Source organism: Xiphias gladius, chromosome 4 (genome assembly GCF_016859285.1).
Source record: "Xiphias gladius isolate SHS-SW01 ecotype Sanya breed wild chromosome 4, ASM1685928v1, whole genome shotgun sequence".
Lineage (NCBI taxonomy): Eukaryota > Metazoa > Chordata > Actinopteri > Istiophoriformes > Xiphiidae > Xiphias > Xiphias gladius.
This window is the reverse complement of record NC_053403.1, coordinates 13,811,191-13,836,468: the sequence shown is the minus strand read 5'-3', so window position 1 is coordinate 13,836,468 and position 25,278 is coordinate 13,811,191. Positions and strand designations below refer to the sequence as shown.

Sequence of the window (25,278 nt, the reverse complement as noted above, 5' to 3'; positions counted from 1 at the left end):
CTTTTGAAAGGTCTTCCACCCCTTCACTGGACTAATTTGTTTATTAAAAAACAAGCTCTTTAAGACACCACTGGAGCAAAATTATTCCCATGTCACAGTGTTTGAGATTATTCCAACAGTCCAGTAATGTGAAGGTGACACATTCCTTAATGTTTACAGTGGGAGGTACAGATGTGTGATATCCTTTGCTTCCGTCAGAGTTTGACAGTGAGGAATGGCTTGCCCCGATCTTAACACCTATTTTCCAGCAGTCAGTTGAGACTTTCACATTTTTCATTCCAATTGTTCTTTTCTCAGGATGTCTGACAAGTTCACAGCGCAGACAGGAAGATGAATTGGTCCCTTTTTAAAATATGCACTAAAAAAGCGGTCTGTGTCTCTATTGCGATTGTTCCCGGCAAAAAACAGAAGTTTTTTTTATGCATTTTTTCCCCACACACACACACTTTCTCTTTGGTGTCTTTAAACAGGGATTCCCATCTTGGTAAATTCTGTTTTGGTTAAAAAATCCATCCACATTTGTATTTAAGAGTAAAATAAACATACTGATAGGATCTGCTCTTTAGTATATTTATTGTCACTATACCCAATAAACTACCAGGTGGGATAAGTACTCCACAAACCTCTGATCGGTTATAACACCTGAACACCACATACTACAATTGAGATTGTCGGGAAACTAGTTAGCAAGGGAGCAGAGAGGTCAAAGAGTTATCTAAAAGTAATGGAAACATGTTTAGAATATCCTGCTTCTGACCTTCAAATGCAAACCAACCAAACCTGGGGCAAAAAAAAAGCCTAAACATGTAATTCTAGGATCACTAGGTCTCCTGTGAAAAAAACAACAATATTGGTAAATAGCATCAAATTTAAAATCAATTCAAATGAACACATTTGGAAGACGCCAGGTGGTGTCACTCGATTCCATCCGATGGAGCTGCGAGAGAGTCTGTCAGACAAAAATATGTGAACTACTGTCTCAGAGCAGACAAAATCTAAAATGTTCAAGGATTTAATGAACTACCCGGTCAGTTAGCTGTTCCCACGCACCTGCACCCATACAGTACGATAAACGTCCCTTGATGCCGAGGTGATTTTGACACCATGCAAAGCCATCCCACCATATCTACTTTTAAGGTTCGTGACAGTAACAAATGAGAGTGCAATAACAAACTGCTGGCACCTGCAATCTGTAACACTTTTCTGTAAATGCAGGAAGTTGACATTGGACTCTGAATGGGAACATTTCTCATCAGTCCAGAGAAAAACAGAGCAAGCGGAACCTTCGGTAAAACCTTTGAGACGATACATCAGCTCCGCAGGCGTGGAAGCTCTTTCGCCCGTGGACACGGTGTCCAACATTTCTCAAGTTCTAATAAAATAGAGCCACACTATTTCACAGTCTGTTATAAATTTAAAAAAAAAAAAACTGTGTATTGCAGTGTTCCAAATGGGTTGTGAATTGCGTATTTGATGCTCACAGCTAGAATTTCTCTACAGTAGCGGGAACTCTGTCTTTTACCCAGGTTACATACAAAATAAAGCAATACTTCCCCTCATGCGAAAAAAAAAAAAAGAAAAGCTTAGCAACAGGGGATAGTGGTGCAGTCAAGCGACTGTGTTAAGAACAAACAACTTGGCCCAAAATTGGATTCAGGCCGGGTTGTGGTGCAGAGCATGTTGAGTGCTGCTACACAAAGGTAAAAACCCATAAGTCTGAGTGCTGCTTGCATAGATCATTTCGGTTCCATTGTAAGCCGTTCGATTAATTCATTATAGCAACATTTTCCAGTGTGAGAGAAGTTTCTGTTACCTTTTCAACATGCACTTACTCATTTTCTTTTTAATGCTGCTAGAAATCGTTTCTGAAGTCTCTACCACTTTGATCAGTTGTGAAATATTTTCTTTTATTCCCCCCGATACCAATTACTTTTACAGGACTTTTTGTAAACTTTGAATAATAATGAATAATAATACTCAAATAATACTCAAATGTGTCAAAAATTGTGAGGGAGAACGACACCCCCTTCCTCTGCGTCTTTCTCTTGATGATCATCAGTGTGCACGTCGATATGAAACAACGTATGGAAAAAGTCTGAGGTCTGAGTCAGTTACAGAGATACTGACATCTGTACTGACTGAGACGTTTTTCACGAGAGCCTGAGAGGTTGTCTGACACATCTTCAGTCGTGCTGTATTCCAACGAGCCAGCGAGGTGCTCTCATGACAAGGTTAATGTCTCCCGTTATTGCTGGATACACATGAGAGGCAGCGATTAGTGTAATTTATGAATACAGTGAAGAAAGTCACGCAGCCAAGTGAGTTCTGGCTCATGTTAACTGCTAGAGATTTTAGGGCTGGTGCTACATCAATCTGTGGTCTTTCAGTTTAGTGTTTGATCCAAGCACAGTAAACAACGTGGAAGGAGAGAAGTTTGTTTGTTTGTACTGCACTGTACACCTGTGTGCGAGCCAACAACTCTCTTCTCCGAAAATCATCACAATTTTAAAGAGTGCGGGTAAAATGGAGCCCCCTGCTCACAAATCACACGCCGCTGCACAATAATCTGAACAACAGATTATTGTGCAATGAAAAAAGCTATTGTGTAACTGAAAACTAAAACTTTTAAACTGTAAAATGGCATTTACAGTAAAAAAAAATTAAAAAATTTTAAAAAATTTAAAGGGATTCTCGATTAGCTACAGTCAGGGCTCAATAAATAACTGAAAGAAAGTTTGACACACAACTGAACCTCTATATTTATACTTGCTTCACATAGGAAAAACACACACACAAAGGAACAGTGAATATACCAAGTGCTAACCACGATAACCCCACGTTCAGTGTCTTTGTCGAGGAAAAGTAAAAAAAACAGCTCTTCTCGAGATAAATGCCACAGAAATGTCAGCTACAAAGAGGCAGCTGTCGTGGTAACTCCAATATCTAATATCTAGCTTAACCGTCTCGCGGAGGCTCGCGGAGGCCTGGTGGGCTCATAGGAACCTTGGCACCACCTCACAGGGGAGAAAACCATCTTCTCTTGACCACCAAAAGGCGTGGAGCATGTCATTGAGCCGACAGAGCTGTGGAAACAAAATCTCTAATGGGGCAACACACGCCTGTTTTTATTCTAGTTATTAGATCATATTGGTAACATCTGATTTCCATCCCCCCTCATGTTCTGACTCATAACTAGAACACACACACACACACACACACACACACACACACACACACACACACACACACAGGGCGCTGGGGAGTGTATGATGGGCAAGTGGTGGGGGGGGGGTATAAAACACTCCCTTGCCTCCCTCTCAGCGGGGTGTCTCTCAGATCTCTCTCTTTCGTTCAACACACAACACGAATTCACTCCCTGTTGCTTCTCGCACGTGCCTAACAACCCCCCCTGACAACAACGCTCCTCGAGCCGCTGCGGTAAACATCTATCAGCGTGCCGAAGCGCGCGTGTGTGGCTGCAGCCCAGGTCGCCGTATAGCTGACGCTCCCCTCCGAATGACACGTGGGTGATCGATCGTGCTATGCTGCGCGTGCACTTGAGCTGAAACCCGAGGTTTTTTACAGGCTGGTTGGAGGGGGGGGGGGGGTCCCCCCTACCGGACCGGAGAGGACTGCAGGATGACCAATCAACACATTCAGGTCTGAGGCGCAAACGGTGAGCTGCGGAGCGCGAGCGCAGTCCGAGCAACTTACGGCGCTGTCCATGGTGCTGAACCCGCCGTCCCCTCTGCCTGCGGGGGGACCGACGACCCCCGTGAGAGCGTCATCACACCTGAGCCCATGATCCGCGATCCCGAGGAGGATGGCAGGCTACCGGACCCGGTCGGGCATCTCGCGGTCTGCCTGAGGACACGCATGGAGGACTTGTGGATTTAAGCCTCGGACGAAGGATCCGCCTGAGGCTCGACAACAATGTTCGTGAAGACACCGTTTGGTGCATACTTTCACCGGCTCTCCGTTTATTGAACTGAGCAGCTCGGGCCCGACTCAGCCCGGAACCGTTCATTCACTCATCAGAGGAATTCCAACACGTTGTACAACAATGAACCACAGCCGCTTAGTCGCCATTCGAGCATAGGACACCTGCGTTTTGAGCCCGACAAGAGCCACTTCACCCGCGGGGACATGGCTCGCCTGCTCGTTTTGGTCCACTCCGTGGCCCTGTTGCTTTTTGGCAGCGGCATGTTCTTGGTGGGAGCAAGTAAGTACAAGTCACAGCGGTAACCGGGCACTTTGGAGCCTCGTGCAATGCGCCACTAGCCGAAGTATTACAGAACGTGGACAGGCCGTCGTGTTTGTTAAGAGTCTAACGAGGTCGCACTCAATTCTACCTTTCACTCATACACGTGAAACAAGACCCTAAAATATTATTCAATGCTCTGGTCTACTTACTTATAATACAGGTATATTTTGATCCCAATATGCAGCTCGACCAGTAAGACCTGTTTAACCAGGTTTATATCAGCATTATTTCTCTTCTTTACATTCTTTCAATCATTTACAAAACGAGTCACGGTATCTATTTTTAAAGTATCCCTTGTGTTTTATATTTGAATTTAAAACTGTATAATTACCCAGAATAACCTCAGCAGTTTGCCCTACCAATGCATCTAATAATAAAAAAAACCCCAAATCATTTGAGCAGGTTTGCAGCAATAAAAACCCGGCAATAATTTCCTAAAGACAGAACCCGCATCACAGCTACCTTCAGCCTTTTCCCCTTGTGTCTGCTCACTGGGGGGGGCACTTTTTCTCTCATTCTCGTTTGACTGTGGAAAGACCCTTTCATTCTTAAATCGTGGCACTACGGAACGATGCGGGCCACGACACACAGGGTCATTGGCTTCACTGTATCAGTCTGCCACAGAAAACACCAGTTGCAGAGCCAACATGTAAAAATCATCGCCCGTGCTCAACCTGTACGGTCTCATTTACAACAGCGTATGTACACCCAATGTATGTACTTTTGCAAGCTCGGCTTCAGATTTACAGTTTATTAATCTTTTCCTATTTCTGTCACAGAAAGCTTCTCTTATTGCCTCTGTAAGCGTGCGTCTACAGTATCTCAGTCTCTTCATCTAACGGTCTGCCTCTATCGCTTCCTCCCCTTCCTTTCTCTCAAGGGGAACTGAGTCCTCACATGTGACAGCGCCTTGAGAGAATTAGATCGACACTCCACAGTTCCTGCGGGTGTGTGTACTGTCTGCCTGAGACGAATATTCAGAGCTTTTGCCATGTTCTGTGCTGACATGTGAGACACAAGAAGCATCTCTGATCTCCGGGGAGTTCTGTGTGAGGTTGTCAAGAGCATGCAAAGCTACTATTAAAATAATCGACATGGCGCTCATAAATATAAATGTCAATTCGGCTGGTGCAATGAGCTTCAAAGTCAATGAAAATAACTGGTTACTTCATTACTGCCATCCCTATGCATGCAGGGAGACTATGGGAATCACAGTGACACGTCTTTCAGAGGAAGGTCTGGATAAATTATAAGCAGGAAGAGGGAGAATTTCAGTGAAGTATCTCTTAGGAAACACAATTAGTGAACTGTAGTTTAATGATTTAAAAGTGGCCTAAAATGATGCAATGATCGTGAAAGCTTGCACATAATGAAGCCCATTTTTCTTTCATCTCACCCACTGAGATTTGTTCTCACTCATCCGTTAAGCACGCTTTTCAACATGAGTCGTGATTACACAAGAATCGACGCCGCGCAGGTCTTTGAATTTGGATTTGGAGCAGATGATAAAGTATTAAAAAGGGCATTGAGCTGCCAGCATTTGCACGTCAGTGGGACAAACGGTGCGAACCAAAACCAGGTGTTTGAGATTTGTCATTTTCCGGCTCCAAGCTGACAAGAAATCCTTGAATGTGAGCAACCCGGTTTACATTTACACGGTCTGAAGACAAGCGTGCTAGAAAAAGAAATTCGGACTTCAGACACTAAACAAATGCAAATTAGAATTTATTGGATTTATTTGGATGGCCGGGCTCATATCATTCTTCAAACTGGCAAACTGCTGTTCATAATTCTGGTGACACGTTTTTCGACAAATAGAGGCACTGTATAGGAGCTGAATCCATCAGAGTGAGAGCTAATGTTTGCTCATTCTGGCATGATTTGATCTGCTGTCACATGACAGACATTTTAAAAATACACAGAAATAAAACAGACTACAGTGTGTGGGGGGAAAAAATGGATTGTATCCAGCTCTAGGTTTCATATTAGTGTTTTGAGTATCATACAGTAGATCATGCTTGTTGGTGTTTTGTTTAGACGTCTGTATAACCCGCAAAACCAACTGTAGCCAAAACAATTAATGCTGCGAACTCTGTACGGATCGCAAACTAAGCTGCTTCTGCGTGTCACAGCATGCTAGCCCTTGCAGTTTTGGGATGATGAAGATATGTTAGCTTGCAGCTGGAAAGCCTCAGGGTTTGGCCAGTGATTACATTAACCTTAGACTGGCACCTGGTCCCGTCTGGTCCCCCGCTGCCGTTTCACAGCCTCTGGGTCTGTGAGAAAGAAGACGGTGTGTACCTAAACCAAAGGAGTGACGCTACTGTAAAGAGGCTCTGACAAGTACAGGAAAAAGGACTTAGCCACACCTGGCTGGACAAATCCCTATACCTTATATTCTAAATAGGTACTTCATACAGTTCTACTTCACTAGGTAGATACTAATGTATTGGAGAGAGCATGTATTAGAGATTCAGGCCAAGATCACACAAAATCACCTCTTCCGCATGGCATTAAATGTGAAATAAAATTAGGCTCTCAGAAGGGAACGCGTTCAGAGATGAAACTAGAAAATGATCTTCAAAGATAATATGATAAAGCCAGCATGACACTGCTTAAGAGGAGCAAGTGATCTGCAACACCGCAGCCTGCGAGCAGCTGTCTGACAGCCTCCTGCTGTGCAGAGGAGAACATTTAGACCTCCCTCGGCTGAGCCCATGCAGATGAAGCTGTTTGAGGACTGACTGGGCAACACATCGAAATTCAACGCACCTGTTATGAGTTACCGCCTTTATTTACAAGACGTCAGTGAATATATTATTTCACAAGGGACTGACACGTTGTAGTGTATTAGAAAAGGATTACAATACACGCAGCCTGTCAAACTGTCACTAGCTTAGAGGTAATTGAGACTAAAATATGATCGATAATACAGGAATACAGAGACCATCCCCTCGTTAAACCACAGCGTTGTGCCTTTTAAATGTGTCTGAAGCAATATGAATTACGCACCTTTGGGAGTTTTATTGTGTCGTGAGCGAAGTAATCAATCATTTGGAGCATTTCTGTCATCCAAATAATGAGTTGAGCACTCGTTCAGGTCAGACTTGATGTTGTTTGTAAAATCAAGTGGTAGCAGCCTCTGTCTTATTGTAGAAGATTAACGGAGTAACAGAGAAAATGTCAGTTTATCACGTTCCAAACTGTAAATGAGCACCTAAGCTTTGAAAATATCATGTTATAATTATGTCTTACATGTTTTTATGTTGTTTCGAAAACCATCGAAAAAAAAAAAAAAAGAGCAAAAATGGATTAACTGGCTCTACAACACACCACTACATATGAAATGTATCAATCGCTGAGAACATGAATTGTCTTTTAGCGTCGACAGAGAATACACGTTATTCTTTATAGGATTTTCTGATAGCAGCCGGAGGCAACTAGAACAGCCAACTTCCTCTGCTTTCACACTTTCTAAAGAAATGTATGGAATTACGATGTATGTTTGGCATCCAGATACAGTATCTACTTACGAAAATAGTGATGACGGTGACTTAAATTGGAGCTCCCTAGGGGGGCAATTTTATTTTCTATCAGTCAATAACCCACATCAGGTGTAAAAAGCGAACACAAAAAAGGCAGCTATATTACATTTTACACAGGCTGCAAATTTCCACCTTAATGCTTTTCTTCAGGCAGAGTGAGACTAAACACAGAAGCGGCTCCTGGAAACAGTGAAATGGAGATGACATGTCACCTGTCAAATTGTGCTCCTGGTAAACCCGACAGGTGACGCAGTTCTCTACTCACATCTCATTTCACTGCGTCTGTTTAACGAGCGTGTCACGGTTATCCAAGGTGGTCAGTGATCAAAAGCTGCGTGGGCTGTATTAGTGCGATAAATCGAAATTTTTTGCAGTTTGACCGTAAAAAACATCTCCAACCAATCTCTTATCTGCTGCTGTGAATATACAATATAACCAACCACTAAACAAACAATGCGTAAATCCGGATGTATCGCAGAATTATGCTACACAGGAAAATATAGAGTTCAAGATGTAAGATGCCACGGCCGTACCGCACTCTAACAAATTCCGACTGGGCTCCTTTGCACGTGGCTTGTCAGCCATTCAGAGATCCAGCAGCTCTTTCCCTCTCTCTCTCTCTCTCTCTCTCCGTGCACTCTGGTTAGATGGGGAGTAGCTAATGTGTTGGGGTTTGGCTATACGCTATGATTCATCCTGACAGTGCAGCAACATCCCAAGAGGGTCTTACCCTTTGTTTGCACTGACACACTCCTCGGCCACTGTTTGATTTCAGGTCTTACATAATGCATTCTGTGGAGTGGGGGTTACTCAGGACACGTGGCCAATAACATATATTTAAACATCCACAATGACACTTATTACTGCGGAAGGGAACATCAAACAAGCTAGAGGGGAACAATAGAAGGAGGGTTAGACAACTGGATTTCACATAAATAAAAATATTCACATTAGAGCTACAATTGTCATCTGCTGTCTGCACATGAGCCGACAGGGATTCAATTTTGGCAACATCAAGACAGTTCTTTATTTATAATAAGCTTCTAAAATAATAAATGAATGAAAACAACAGTATCAGTTTTAGTTGGCTTCATCTCATCCAATTCTTTATCTTATAGAGTCATCTCACCCAGACACTTCAAATTGAAAATATACTTGTCCTTCTCAACCGCCTCCGATGGAAAAAGCATCAAACAGGAAGAGGGCACTTATACATTAGTGATGATTCATGGCCTGCTTCAACCAAACCGTCACTTGCTCCATCACCAGTAAATGACTCGCAGACAATGCATCATGGTAACTGGCTTCTTTTCTGTCCATGTGTCGCTGTCGGTAACCCCCATTACCTAAAGGACAATGAGCTTCAGGGAAATGAATGTGTCCTGTCTTAGACGAATGCTGCGCCCGATCCCGATGAGCGTGCCCTACAGGACATATGCTGATGGCAATCAAGGCGTGATAGCGTTTGCGTGTTAACTACAGAATCAGATTTATCCTTTCAAAACAAACGAAGATCCTTGTTATTTTGGCGGAGTGTGCGTTTGGGATCAAAGAAGCAGAGTCAGATCTAATGAGAAAAATGAATTTCTGGTATGTCAGAACCTTATGCAGCATACGAGCAGGGATTCGTTAGGTACGTATATGAAGTGTGAGTGATGTACGTTTCCTGACAATACATTCAATTACAGGATCATTAGCATGGTCATCAAATGATTATGACACAAAATTAGCAGTCGTTTAGATACTGCCAAGGCACAAGGACACAGGGAACCATTATTCTTAATATATGTATGAGTCATTCCCCTCCAGCTCTCCAAAGATCACGGGCAATTTTTTTCTGTATGTGACTTTCCCCCGCTCTTAACCTAATCCATGTCTATCTTAACACACTGCAGCACCTGCTTCCATCAAGGAGCTTCTCATTAAACGGACAGAATGAGACGGATGTCATCTCTTAACTTCTTGATACCAGTGTTGCCAACAGCCAAGCCCCCTTTTCTCTCCGCTCCCTCTGCAGTTAGAACATTCATTTCCTCTCGTGCTCTCTATCAGCATTAGTGTGGCCTCTAATTCCGCTCATTCGCACCCTTCCACAAACCAATCTCTGAGCGTGTCATGAGCCCGAGGAGCCGGGCGTCATGCCTGTGTTTGTTCTGCAGGTCATAATGCCACTGGGGCTGAGACAGGGAGACTGATGGCCCTCGTCTGACCCCTGGGTCTTGAGGTCTGTCTCAATGTCAACTTTTGCACCAAACACAGAGGCCTTCATTAATTTGTCTCCGAGATAAAAACAGACATAAGTGCAAGAGAGAGTAAGAGAGAGAGGGAGATAAAAGGGGAGACAGGGTGAGATAAGAAGGGAAGGGATGTGAGCTAGGAAATGGCAAATCATTTGAAATGGCTCCCAATTTCATCATTTTGTGTTTCATCTTTCTCTGTCAAGTGCACTTTTGGGATGAAATATTGCCCTTATACAGTGCATGCCTTTAGCTGTCATCTCAAGACAACTGTGTTATGGGTTATTACATCCGTGCCCCTATGAGTTAATAAAAGTGTTTGAAATACAACCTGACTCTACAACCGTCAATTAACACTCGTCCTGTGCTGAACAGCTACAGAGAGCCACAACTAGAAATCTCACTGCTACTTAAAGAGCAACTTACAACTCATTAGGCGAGGCGTATCTCTATGTGTTTCTTTTTTATTCTTTTATGCTGCATATGTTGCCTTCTTTTATACATATCTTTACACATCTGACAGCGCAGGATATTTCCACTCACTTGACCCCGTCCACATTGCATCAGTTACCTTCTCTGACAACACACAAAGTCCATTAGACCTACGTTAATGACAAAAGCCCTCCAGGTCCCCATCAGGCCAGCCAATCCAATCTCGACTATCCATCTAACCCCAGTGTTTGCTTGGAGACTGTAAAGCCGTACAGGCCCCTCTATTAGATCTGTCACCCTGTGTTTCTCCTGTCTATTGCTTCCCAGGCTTTTGTACCCACGCCGCAATCAGTGCGTCCACAAGCAACCAAATCATGATAAATGGCTGCAAAGTGACAGGTCCAAGAAATGTATCGGTGTCCGAAGAAGGTGGACATAAAATGGACACAGTGGTTTCTTTCGAGAGGCCAGTCGGTCAAGGTGACAGACAAGGCTGTGTAGAAGAAAAAATTTGAAAAAGTGACACATATTTGTGATTTTTAGTAATTCTGTAGGGTCATAATAAAAAGCAAGCAAGCAAATTCTTAGACGAGTTAAAAGATCATTGTGGTGCGCTGTAACTAATTTGTAATCAAATTTTTTTAGTGTATAGGAGTTGATACAGTAAAACGCTGTTATCATTGCTTATCTGTTGTTACAGTGTACTAACGATTTGTTTTGCTCTGACACTGCCTTTGAAAACTGTTGTGCGTCTAAGCCTATGCAGTATGTCCTCCCCGTTTAGACCTGGAGAGTTTGTTTAAGTGTGAGCAGCACTCAGTCTAAGTAATCCTGTTGCAATGGCAGGAGAAAGTGACATTACTGTCGGTGTGTGATATGGCTTTTATCTGGAGATACACTAAAGTATAGGAATGTAAGGATGAAAGTAACAACTCCCAGCTACAGCTGTACTGATTAATCTACAGAAAATTAATTGGCAACTATTTTGATGATCCAAAAAAATTGTTTAAATTGTTTTTTTCAAATCACAAATGCCCATCATTAACTAGTTCCTACTTCTCAATTGCTAGGACTTGCTGCTTTTCTTTGTTTTATGTGATAATATATTAAGTATCTTTGGGTTATGGTCTGTTGATCAGACAAAAATAAGCTAACCAAAAATGTCTTCTTGGGCTCTTGGAAATTGTGACAATTTTGACCTTCCTTTGATATATTATAGAACTAATATTAATGGATGATTGCGAAAATTATGTGACAGATTAGTTAGAGCCCCTCTCCAAACACATCCCACTTCCACTTTGAACTAACGCTACAAAACTACAGAAAGGTGAACATAGCTAGCCTTTAAAAATTACACTTTCAGTCACTGGAAGAACTAACGTCATACCATGAGGACACATACAGCTTGGTCGAGGGTTGCTAGAGATTTTTTCACTGTAATTTTCTAATTCCATTCACTAATATATCCATAACTCTTACCAAATGTACTTTGACAGTACAAATAGTTAGAATCGGTTATTCACTCTTGATTCAAACACCTGTGGTGAAATATGGCCAACATAATACTAGTCTTTCCAGATTCAGTGTTGGCACTGATGGCATGGAGAAATCGATATAGCTGCTGGATTAACGGATATCTCCGATCCGGTTTCCTTTCCTCCAGACCGGCCACCAGCTCCTGTCAATGTGTCTGTCATGCACCTGCGGGCCGACTCAGCAACTGTATCCTGGGAGGTTCCAGAGGGAGACATAATAATTGGCTTCTCTATCTCACAACAGGTAAGTCCTAAACTTCTGATGTAAATCAGAGAGACCATGGAAAGATCAGCAGAACAAGTTCAAAAAAGAAAATGGCACCAGCTTTATTTTTAGCTGTAGCCATTTGTGGTTTGGCTCTGAGTGTTCATCTTATCCTGTTGAAATTTTGTTGGCAGGTGGTACAATGAAAAAGTGCATCTGGAATCGATTTTCTACTATGTCACATTTATTGACATCCTGTGGAATACATTGGCATAAAAGGTGTATAGGCAACTGAAAAAATGTTTTGGGGGCAATGAAACAATAATTCAATCACTGACTGAACTCAACGGAGGAAAATTTGTGTGCTCAACAAACGTTTTTTTTTTACTGAGTAAGTAGTAGCACATATGCACAAGATCCTGGCTGAATAAAGATGTGTTTAAATCTGGATGTATATTCTTAGGAACCCCTTAAAGCTTTGCTCGGCATTGACAAAGGCTGACTAAATCTTGCCTTCAAGCCTGGAGTTAGAAAAAAACTTGGCACGGTCGATTTGTCAAGAGAAATCAAGGATGCAGCATGAATGCGCATACGTATGTGAGGCTGCCAAACTGTTTTTTTTGTTTGTTTTTTTTTTAGGATGAAAAGATTTCAAAATGGGAAATAGGAAACCTAACACTGAATGCTAACACTGAATGATAGAAAAATGATGGGAAACCATATGCTGCTGTAATCAGGTTTATGCTTTATGAAACTCAAAACATTATGCAGCCATTTAACTTTGCTATTCACACAGTGCTACTGATGGGCTGTATACAACACCCGGACGTCTCTCCTAAGGGCCGTTCATCATGTTATCCAGCTGAATTTGAACACGTTTGGTAATTGCATTGAGTGTATATGACGGCTCAATCGTTACATTATTCATCGTATATGGAGAGTAACAAGCAAAAAAAAAAAAAAAAAAAAAAAACAAAAGAAAAGAAAAATTAGATACCTCAGTCAAGCGGGGCCGTAAAAAAAAAAAACATAAGAAAAATTTGACCCAAATCCACTTCAAGTGCAGATGGTCTAAAGAGCACACTAAGAAAGAGCTGTGCACAAGAGCAGGAGGAATAATCTCCATAGCTCTAGGTCTTGATTGCTCCAATAACATTCTGAAAGGTCAAAAAAAAACTTTGAGAGCTAGTGTCTCGAGGTACTTACAGTCCAAATTAATCCGAATATTGACTCCACAGCATTTCAATTTCCAGTCAAGACTCCATATGGCGATAATAAACTGCCAACTGTTAATATAATAAAAGTACTCAGCATGTTGTTTTCCAGCACTTTGAATATTTTCAGGTTTGTCATCTCCTTCTCACATTGTCATGTCCTATATACAGGTACATGATCGCTTTTAGCCTTTTTCATGACGTTGGTGGGGGATACATCATTGATGCGTTATTGCCCTGTAAAGCTGAATTCCATAAAGTGAAGCAACAAGACTTTTAACAGAAGAGAGTTTCTTCCTTAGGGACACATTTGTGTGTGGTCACCTTGATGACCTCATCTGCCACTGTATTGATTATTTTAATTACTCAATAGATCTATCCATTCTGTTGTTTTCTACCTGTCTTCCCATACCAGAGGCAGGACGGACACATGCAGCGATTCATTCGGGAAGTAAACACCACCAGCCGCTCTTGTGTTCTTTGGGACCTGGAGGAGGAGACAGATTACATCATCCAGGTCCAGTCGATTGGCCTCTACGGCGAAAGCCAAGCCAGCAAGAAGGTCCATTTCCGTACCCTCAAGAAATCAGACCGCTTCCCCTCCAACAGCTCCAACCAAGGTATGCTGCTCTGAGACACAGTAATACCTCCCTATGGCAAAGCTCATTTGAAAAAAATGTGTTTCTGTCTGTTTTAAGGGACAATTACAAGTAGGTGCTTGTGTGCTTTGAAAACCTTTAAAAATGAAAGGATACGGCTATATATTTTTATTATAAGAATCCTTTAATCCTTTAAAAACAGTTAGGTCTTGCACGTATTTCATCATAAACCCAAGTACTGGTGATGGCGCTAGAAAAAAAAACCAAAAAAAAATCAGGAGATCACCAGAGTCATTCGGATTAATCCTCTTTGTTCCAATAGTTGTTGAGATATTACATTACATTCTGGACCAAAGTGATAGACTAACCGACAGAGAGACCAACGTTAAAAACAATTAAAAACAGAAAACATATAGGGCTGCACTGGGTGACATATCCCTTCACTAGCTGAACATGGCCACTGTGGTCAAACTAGCAAGGAACTTGCATGCTAAGTCATACCTGCCTGCTATGGATTTGTTAATAGAGTTTAAAAAATGCACTTGTGGCTCAAATACTTGTTAGCAGGATACATGTTTTTGTTTTGGAGTCTTCATGGGATTTGTCAATAACAACAAAAAATACAATTCAACTGCCGAGTATTGTATTAGTTCAGTCTCTCCTCAAGTCGACAATTTGCTATAAAGTTTGTCAAAATGCGACATAAATGTTAAGGTCACAAGAGGTCACTGCACCAGTGTTTTCACAGTGCTGTTACATAAAATAATGCTTTGCTTTTAATTCTGCAAGGTCTGCCACTGGGCTTTTTCCCAAGGCACAAACAGCAGCAACCCATTACTGACACTTTTCCTGTGCTAAAGCCTCTAATGCCTATTGAATGCTTTTAAGCACCCTAACATTGAAAATGAGGTACAGTAAAGGCTAGTGCCGACATAAATGCAAGTCACCTTAAGCCTCTTCTCACAGCATCTCTCTGGTGGGGGCTCTATGTGCTTCTTGCAAGTTTATTTTCTCCTAGACACCAATTCATTATTGAAAGACTCTTCAAGCATGGCTGCCGGCAAGCTTCTCTGAATTTAACTCTATATCACCCTGGGTGCCTAATCAGGATTCTGACACACACTCTAAAACCCTTCAGACTCAGTGTCTGGGCTCGGCTCATGGGCCGAAGGAAATAATAGGACCGTGACCAATAGAGAATAGGTTTAGTAGCTCTGAGTTTCTTACAGCACAGATGAAGAAAGAGTGAGAAAAAGCTATTTGCTCTCTATTGTAAGCAGTTGGGATGAGTCCACATTTCAGAGGAAAGTAAACTGCTAATCTGCTATGCATTAGTTCAGCCATGATTATGGGATAAGCCAAATACATTAACTCCTGAAACAATGGCAGTATGGGTTTGCCATTGGTGAATCAGGTGTGATACTTCAAACAAGGTTTCCTCCGTTATTGAATGGTCTGGTCGAGGTTGTGAATGGGAATTGCTGATGCGAGTCAATCATGAATGTTTCTGTTAAGCTGACTCAGTTTTGGTACCATTAGTTAAGTTGGCAAGATCAGCCAAAGTGAAAGAAACTATTTCAAGCTCAAGTTCAACACAAGAGCCTGTGCACTGTCTATTAAGCTAATACAGACAACGGCATTACACTCCTTTCCTGTTGCTTTACAATAAATATTCAGGAAATTATTTTCTTTGCTTATTTGTGAAGTTAAAAGCTATGGAATTTAGAAAGCTAACAAACCATCAATATTGGAAGAAACTGCTGAGAATGAAAAGACTTATGGCCGGGGCCTTATTACTTTTTAAAGACTCTCAAGATTCACTACGCAACATTAATCAGGATTTGTAGCCCCCCTGAGTCATCCAAGTAGGTCAGAAAAACAGCCCATTCAGTGCATGAGCTTCATTTGTGGGAGCTTGTTTTTCTAAGTGGTGAAGCAATCAGTGTCTGCTTTCCATAAATCTAATGCCAGCACTGCTGACTCCTCATGCCCCATTTTCAAAGTCCGATTACATCAAATATCTTCCTGTAACTCGTCAAGTTTTTTATTCATCGTCTCTCACCTTTTAAAATGCTGCAATGCAGTTTACAAGGGTTTAAAAAAAAAAAAGAAAGAAAAAAAAGAAATCAACCAATGCCTGGCGCCTAGCACAGTCTGTACACTTTCCTGGGAATTGTAAACATTGTGCTAGCCTGCCCATTAAGCGAGGTTATAAGCATGTTCATGTCAAAGACTACAGGAGTGAGGCCTACTGTTACTACAATTTTGCGACTTGTAAATACCATTCATGTCAACATTCAAATCATCAGTATGACTGATAACTGTTATACAAAAACTCTGCAATCATACAACCATCTTTAGATGTCTCCTGATGTGAAGGCTCAGAGGCTCTAAACATGAGAATAATCTCCTCTATTGCTTCAATGGCAGCCATTGATGAGCAACAGTTGTTAACCTGTTGCTAAATAATGATCATTTATCCGAAGACACAGTGGAGTTTTACTGATAACATCTTTGAATAAAATTACAGCAGGCAACATTACAGGTACTTTGCCCTTTTCTAGCCACAATATTAATTACCACGACCTTTGAAAATACATTTCTGTTGTTTTTTTGGAAATAAAAGTTCTTTCTTTTTGCAAGCTTTTGCCCACTAGGAAAGGAAGTTAGCAATGCTTCCCCTTACGTATAACAACACATATATCCTTCATTACCCTTAATTTTCATTAATTTAATGTGAAAATTTTCTCTGGGTCCTGCTGCTGACCATTGTTCCTTAAAAAACACTTTTTAATCTAGATGGCAGCAGCATCACACACAGAGCCATTTCAGATATCCTTCCTCACAGCCAAGTTCCTCCTGTTGAAACTAAATTGATTTGCAGCATATACCAGACATTCTTAAGAGCCAGAGCTATGATGCCCATGAATACATAATGCTTTTATTTATTCCTCAATTCTCTTTGATAATGTGATTACATATTAGTGCATATAACCCTGAACGTATACTTGCCATGGCCAGATTCATAGTCCACTTATTTCATATAAAGCATTTGGGCAGATGTGCTCCATGTGTTGCTGGGGAATTTGAATTTAAATAGGCTACTGTGGGTTTGTATTTTTTCCAGGATCAATAAGTCTCTCCAAAGTCCATTTCCATTCCATTAGTTCCATGGAAAGCTTTTAATCAGAGAATGTATTTATTTGTTTTGCCTGCCCTTCAAGAGTTAGGTATGTTGTGCTGTGGCCCTGGCTTTCAGACTGGAAAAACTTGCTGTGTGTTGGCACAGTTTACTGACATTCAAACAATTTCTACAGTTTCTACAGTATATTTTTACATTTGCACAGTGAAGACATTTTAAAGAATTCAAAGAGAATTAATTTCACTGAGTTCAAATTTCAGCCTACTGAAGGGACTGTTTGAAATACAAGGACTGACAGTGAAAGATTTATGATCTATGATAAACTGGGGTAAATGAACATCAATAAATAAATAAACATCCTTTATTAACATGAACACTGATGGCACAGTCAATTCTAAAATGTCCAAACGTGATATAAACGATTTGCGATATTCCCCAACAAAAGACATGAAACCGCAAAAAAAGAATATTTTCAAAGGAGGGAAGTCAAAACTAACTAGGTAGATGGTCCCCTTAGACACAATTACTATGTTACTTCAAAGAGAGGTCAAGCTCTTTTTGCTGAGTCAGAAGCTACACCCACAGTTGGCTCCCATTAACAGCACTGAGACAAAGGTATGCTGCACACTTTTAGCTCCCTGCAAAAAATTATTTTAAGTTTAACAGATACATAATTTTATCTCCATATTTAGTTAATGTTTCATATACGTGTAAGTTAGTAGCACACTGATTCGCCGATAGTGGGCAAACGGCGATATTAGACCTGAACAGTTAGCCCTTCGATTGATTGGTAGATCAACAAGAAATTTATACTGCAACTGTTTTTGATAATCGATTAATCATTCCAATAATTTTTTAGAACACAACGGCCGTACATTACATTAATTAACAGCATTCAACTTCGCGGATTTTCTGGTCTCAAGGAAATATAGTGCAAGAATAAATCCATTGATGCATCTTTGTAACACCGATACGGCACTCCTGGTGTGTTGTTACATGGTTTCCTGACACAGTTCAGAGCAACAATCATCATCATGGGATTCGGGATGAGCAGAGGGAGGGTCGAAGAATTATTTCAACACAAACGCTTTGGTGTACCAGAGCAGCTGGGTAATTCCCTAGCAAAGAATCACGCGGCATACTTGAGAGTGGTGCCAACATGAAATATGTATGAAACAGTAGCACGACATGTTACTCAGGTCATCTGGAAATTCTGTTCACTCACTCTGTGCTATGAAACCTACTGCCTCAAATATGCTCATATACACATTGTATATCAGCATACTACACAATATTCATGTACCAAAGCACTTAACAGAGCAGTTAAATGAGATCATTAGGTAGACTAGAAAACTGTAAACACGAACTAGACGTTCAGCTGCCAACTCTCGCAGAAAACAGCCTTTGATGTGCTGTCATCATCCCAACACTTCTGCCAGTAGTTTCTCTAGGCATGGACCCAACTGTGTTTCCAGCAACATCATGTCAGGATGTAAATCCAGTCCTCCACGGAAAAGGAAAGTTAAAGAACTTTTTGACTTCCTGAGAAGATCAAAATGAATGAAACAGTTTTTTTTTTTTATATGCAGAAGAATGAGTTGGGGAATTGTTTAATATTGAACTGGTTTGGTTCAAACAGTTAGAGGAGATGTGGGAGTAATAAACTGGCGAACAACTCTCAGTCAATTTTAGCACTGACCTGAGTCCTGACCTGGCCTTTGAGTGTAATGCCCAGTCTGATATCAACTCTGCAGAGCTCCGCCGTCAATGGGAAGATACAAGCGATGATGTGGGTGAATCTTAGATTACGTTCTATCTTAATACAAAATTTATGACATGTAGGTTAGAGGAGTTATTTAGGATTATTTATTCATATCTTGCATTGTATTGTAACTATAATGTAATTTTTATTGTCCTGATTTATCTTTTCAAATCTATTTAAGCTTATTTTTATCTTGTATTTTATATTACGCTTTAAATCTTATTTATATGTCTTTCCCTCCCTACTGGCCATGAGGTGATACCTTCGTAGGTAACTATATGCTATAAGGGATTAGGGATAAAATCCACAGCCCTCATTTCATGTAAAAATGCATTCTAAAATTCAGCTGAAGCTAATATGGAGCTTCAGCAACCCAAGATAGCCAAAATCAAGTGGATGTCTTGATTTTGGCAGTCGTGCATAGGTTTATTGCTGGTGTTTTGTCACACCAGGAAAACCTACATGGTAGTACAAGGAAGTATCCCTCTACTGCAAACAAGGAAATTGTGTCCAGGAAAATAAAAAGTAGGAATTTTCACAGTTAAAAGCTTTTTTTCAGTCAGACTTGAAGACAAACTTTTGACAAGCGAAATGATTTATGTAGAACCAAAGTATATTTGGAAAGATACACCTAGCGCCCACCATATTGCAAAAGTCTTACTGATAAATTAGCATAAAGCGCTTCTCTGTGATTTTTTAACTTCCAGGTTCATGTAAGCCTACCGCTTCCCTGTCTCCACTCACACGCCCAAAGACACTACTACCAAGACCCAAAAACGTGGCAGTACAACTGACCCCACTCCGTAATTGCTATCATGTGAAGAGAGCTGACAGTCTGGCATCTGGGGCCAGTCTTGACGTCTTGATTCACTAAATGAGGCAATTGGGAAGAGTGTTGCTCTGGAAGAGTTCCATCCATGCGAGTTAAGAGACAGTATGGAGAGTGAAAATAGGCCCATAGTCAATCCACTTAAAGGAGAATTAATGCCACAAGATTGATATGTGGTAATGCCCACCACTCACTACTACAGTTTTTGTTAAATGCCCATAACAGTCATGAGAGATAAAGGTAGTGTCCATTTTTGCCAGTCCATATTGACAGAATGTGAGTTTAACGTCTTAGATACATCAGAATATCCAGTAAAATAGCTCAACAACCACTTATACCTTTATGAAGGTTAAAATGTTCAGCTTTTACTGAGGCACATGGGTGTTATTTCAATTCTATAATAATGTTTGAGGCCATTCTTTGTGACGTTGTTCTATTGGACTGCATTTTAATGTTCCGTGTATCTCGTGTTTGTCCATTTAACATAAATAAAGGGTTAATGACAAATTATTCAGTTTTCTGTATTCAGTATTTAGTGTTCTGAAGTTTGTATTCACTGCAACTGCCCTATCTGTCGTCCCTCCTAGATGACCCCACTGTGCAAGGCCTGGACAAGTCACGGCATCTACAAACAGGAGAGATGATCATAATAGTAGTGGTCTTGGTCATGTGGGCAGGTACGTTTTTAGAATATGTGGGTTCAATATCAGTTTGGTCGATACAGAAAAAAAAGATAAGGCCCAAAGAGCATTTCCTCAATCAGCTTCTTAATGTGAGCAATAAGGTGCTACATGAACACTGTATTTTCTGCCAAAAAATGAGAACAGTTTTGGTTATTCCAACACTGATTTCTGTATTTGTGTTTTTGTCCTGGCTTTTCTCATTGGTTTGAAGTGGGCGGGTCCATTTGGGAATAGGCGATGTTGCATATTTCCAAAAGCCAATCAAAGTTTAAGCAACATTTGATCCAAAATGTGATGACAGTTGTTGGTTGTCAATCAATGTTAATCTGATAGAAAAATATATAGATTTTGTCTTAATGGCACTGAGCTGGGTCTACATATGTGAGACTAGGTTTCATTCACTTTCAGTGCTTTTAATATTACAACACTGATGGCGTTTTTTTTTTGGTAAAATTTCATCAGTACTCCAGTTTAGGCACCTGATTAATGTTTGATCTGCAATACTGGTGATACTGTCTTTATAACAACCATAAGCTCCTAGTCCTTAAGGGTGAAGCAGTATCATTCATCTTAGATCTTTTAAAGGTTATCAATTGACAGATTGTAGATCCAATAAAGTCTAATATCCATAAATCCAATGCCAAGTATTAGATGTCATTGAGAAGCTATTGTCAATAGTGAAAGGACATTAAAATCCTGCTTATCAAGCAAAAAAGATAACTGGACTTGTCCACTGGAACTGCAACGTGACAATTATTGTCAGCATCAATGATGAAGACTAATGGTGCACACGTGACAGAGGTTTCACACTCTAGATTATCTTGTAGCTACATCAATACACTGACACACCAGTCAATAAACCATTAATCAATGGACATTCATCCACAACAAAACCAACAGGATCCCTATTAAGTGGAAGTTAAAGACCAAAAACCTATGTAATACACACTCAGAAATAAATCTGACAACTCTGAACATCCCATCCCTTTAAGGCTTTTTCACAACAGCAACGTCAAACCATCCAAACATCACGTTTTTCTGAGCATTCTCTGCATCAAAGCTCTCCATCCAGGAACGAGTCTCTACTCCTTCGAGGAAGTGTGCTGGTTAATTAAGTGTTGGGGCACAATGAGAAGTGGCATATCTGACAGGCTGCCAGGAGCAGGGTTTCCCACCCCCGAGCACCAGTGTGAGATGTTAAATAATACTAATGGGAGAAACCAAAGTAATGCAGAGGAAGAGAAGAGTGGGAGTAAAAGGATAAAAACACCTCATGTGGCGTTTTCATGACGGACTGCTCGTTTGCAGCCAGTCCAGTTTAAAATCAAATTTACCTCATTTCCTGCATTTAATGAGGTATCTAACACTTTTAAAAGTTCCTAATCTGCAAAGTATAGGTAGTTAATTTCTGCATTTATTTGTTTATTTGTTCTTTTTTGTTCTAACTAATTTCTATACGCTTTCATCTTTTATCCTTTATCTCTGTTACTGTCTGTTGATTAGTCTCAGTCTGGAAAAACAATGAACTGAACTATAATGTAAGTAGTTGCCTTAATATGATGCCATCTCATCTGCTATATTAAGCAACATTTCTGCCTTGTAAGTGGATGCTGGTTAAAAAAGTGCTCAAAATGTGGTGAAGACCTTGAAAAACATCACTATCAACGCTAATATACTGAGGAAACTCTCAGTTTATTTTGTTTGAACATTAAAACAACATTACAATAAATGGTTTAGATGCAGACAAATCACTCCTAAAATTAAACAAACGCTGCTGTAATTTGAACGTGGAACCAACCAGTGTAAATGTGGAACTGGCACCATTCAACATCTCTCCGCTACAGACAATGAGATTTTGATTGCAATATTGCAGAGCTCTTATATGATGCATGAACAATAATTTGCTGATTAAATGAATTACGCCTATGCGTCTGAGTATTTCTCACATCTCCCTTGTTCTCATTACCAGAACTGTATATCAGTTTCTGAATATTTAATAATAGCATTCTCATCGAAATTCATAAACTCTGTGAAGCAAGGAAGTTAACTGTGAGCAAACAGTGCTCATCCGAACTGGAGGCTGAACTTCATCTGGCAGATGCCAAAATGCAGCAAAGCAAACTCCATGGAGAATTACTGTCTTCCAAACTGCCAGATAAAGGCTTGGACATCACACAGAGCTCCATTACCCACATGGCCTTTCAACGTGCTCAGCTACAGGAAGTGGCGACATGTCTGTGAGTGACAGTTGTCACCTCATGACCGAATTCCTATCCTCCTTTGTGTGTGTGTGTGTGTGTGTGTGTGTGCGTGTGTGTGTGTGTGTCGCACATGTGCCCATCTCTCACCTCCTGGCAGCTGTAATTGCCCTGTTCTGCCGGCAGTATGACATCATCAAGGACAACGACTCCAGCAACAATAAGGAGAAGGTCAAGCCGTCGTCAGAGAGGAGCACGCCAGAGCATCACAGCGGTGGACTGCTGAGGAGCAAGGTGAGCATGACACCTCTGAATGCAGGCCCACTTCACAATCAGTGCGCAGGAAATTATGTGCTGAATGAATTTCATGTTCGGTATTGAAATCCTGGATCCCTGACACAAGACTGACTCCGGTGCTCTGGATCATACTCCTTGAAAGGTTCTCTGAAGCAGCTGGTGCCGCACATAAGTAGACTCTGTCTGTACAGCGAGCACTTTTACCATCTATATCAATCACTGTCTGTAGACGCGTTTACGGTGTCTCATGTGTTGAAGGACACGCAGAGTGAAGTACTGAGGATGTCTTTCTTTCAGTTCTACAGTATATTTTGCTGTTTTTAAACGCACTTTGCAGGAGAATCAATTCCCTCCCGATAAATGTAATCTAATCTATGTGCTGAGCCAGCTCATGCTGCCATGAAGTGCCAACCTCTTTGGCACTTCGTCCCTGCAAACGTGAATATTAACCTGATTACGGTATTTCTGTGGAATACAGATACACCTGTGAGATGACGCATGATCAATAACTCTGATATTGCCCAGTGATGCCCAGTGAATCCCATGCCAAATATTGCCAAGAAATTCTTAGGAATGTCTGGCACATGGCGCAAATCAATTTAGTTTCATTAGGAGGCACTTGGCTGTGGGAAAAGGTCTCTGAGATGGCTCTGTGATGCTGCTGCCAATTAGATTAATAAGGCTTTTTAAGGAACAACTTTCAGTATGTAGCACTGCCCTCATGCCAAGGTTGACATATTCCTTGTCTGGCTTAATAGAAGCTTAACTTTATATTTTCCTTTTTATTTAAATGTGTTTTGGAAGGTTTAACTGATATGATTCACAGCTGTGCATAAACGCTTACCACTCTCGGAACTAGTACAGCACACTGCTGTGCTGAAACTTTACCCATTAAATTTAATGCTAGATTTCATCTTTACATAGACAGCACTGTTGCTTGAGTCCATCTTGTCCAATATATGTAGCTTAGTTGTTAAGCTCGCCCTTGTTTCTCCCTTTTCAGAGAAGAGTTCTTGTATTCACAGTTGGAAAGCCGATGTCTAATACGCAACGTTCCCAATTAAATAATATTCCCCTGGTGGAAAAAATATATATCTTGACTTCAATAAAGCACCTACTGGAAATGGTATCTTTCCGACAGAGGTAATAACAGGAATCTCCAAGGACCCATCCCTCAGCCACAATCTCTAACGGTGCAAAATGCTTGCAAAAAAACATAAAAGCAACATGTTTGTTACAGAAAAACATAAAGGAACATGGCTGTTGCATTTGACTCTTAAGAATCAGGGGTCTTGTTTTACGTTGAAGCTCTGGGAGGCTGAGGGGTCAGTGACAGAACTGAGAAGTCCCTGCTGTGAAACATATAAAATCAAGTAACAGGCAGAGCTTTTAGTATGTGAGCCATTCCTTTAAAAACCACCAGACAGCAGCAGACAGATGCATGACCATCTAGGCCATGACCAATCGATAATCGAGGTCATCTGCATTGTGAGCGTTGACCTCTGGCTAGGATTAAACGCAGCAACATATTGAGTTCTCTCGTTTAAAATTAGCTGAGGGCCAGCCATTGCAAGATTTCTCACAGTGTTGGCTTATCTAATCTTTCCAGTCCACATTTGGTGGTCGGACGTCGATGTAAGGTTTCTGTCAGAGAAGTTCTGATAAGGACTTTAGAAACTCTCCCTAGTATCATTCAATACCGTAGTAAACTTGGCCCAGTCTCGAGCCAGCAAAAGTCCTCTAGGGTGTTTATGATTGACGGAACGACCACACGCTCACCAGTGGCTGAAGCAGCGTGGATGTATGGAGACAGATCAGGGCTACATTTTTGTCAATTTTAATTAAATATTTAATGAAAAGCTAAAAGTGAATGTGGAACAAGTTTTGTTTGAATTTGTGAATTTTTGACTTGAAATCACTTGCCAGTATTGTAACAACATACAAATAAGTGCTACAATCAATCTCCTCAGCTAGATGCAGTGCATTTGTCTTCTATGATCAAAGTATTTCTTAATCGTAGAAGAAAAAATAAAAACAACAACGGTGATTTTATCTTTCTTGTCTGTTGCAGTTTCATCCTTCTGTGCCGTCCATCAACATCATTGAGGTTTGACGGGAAGGATGCCAAACTCAATTCCTTCTTCTACCATCAATGCATTTTCAACCTGTCTCACTGAGGTGGGGGGGGTACAAAGTTTCTCTGGGTCATCATTGGTGAATAAGGTTGGCCAAGACTGTCTTATAAAAGACACACATGCATGCACACAGTATTTGTAGGAAAACACAGCACTGGACTACAGATACCAACATCCAGCAACCCTATACAATTCTACACA

At 40.9% G+C, this 25,278-nt stretch overlaps 1 protein-coding gene across 1 annotated transcript; it reads left to right on the top strand.

Moving 5' to 3' along the window:
* The first annotated feature begins 4,146 nt into the window (after nucleotides 1-4,146).
* fndc4a (fibronectin type III domain containing 4a) lies at nucleotides 4,147-25,055 on the top strand. The gene is made up of 6 exons (XM_040124931.1): nucleotides 4,147-4,222; nucleotides 12,142-12,257; nucleotides 13,848-14,052; nucleotides 20,352-20,441; nucleotides 22,806-22,939; nucleotides 25,014-25,055. The coding sequence occupies exons 1-6, from the start codon at nucleotides 4,147-4,149 to the stop codon at nucleotides 25,053-25,055; spliced, it is 663 nt and encodes a 220-aa protein (XP_039980865.1).
* Nucleotides 25,056-25,278: the final 223 nt, after the last annotated feature.

What these genes read in the sequence shown, in the direction of transcription:
- fndc4a (XM_040124931.1), top strand. Translation starts at nt 4,147, where the DNA reads ATGGCTCGCCTGCTCGTTTTGGTCCACTCCGTGGCCCTGTTGCTTTTT. An exon ending in GGTCTTGGTCATGTGGGCAG is followed by an intron (nt 20,442 to 22,805) that starts GTACGTTTTTAG and finishes ACCTCCTGGCAG; the next exon opens with CTGTAATTGCCCTGTTCTGC. An exon ending in GTGGACTGCTGAGGAGCAAG is followed by an intron (nt 22,940 to 25,013) that starts GTGAGCATGACA and finishes TGTCTGTTGCAG; the next exon opens with TTTCATCCTTCTGTGCCGTC.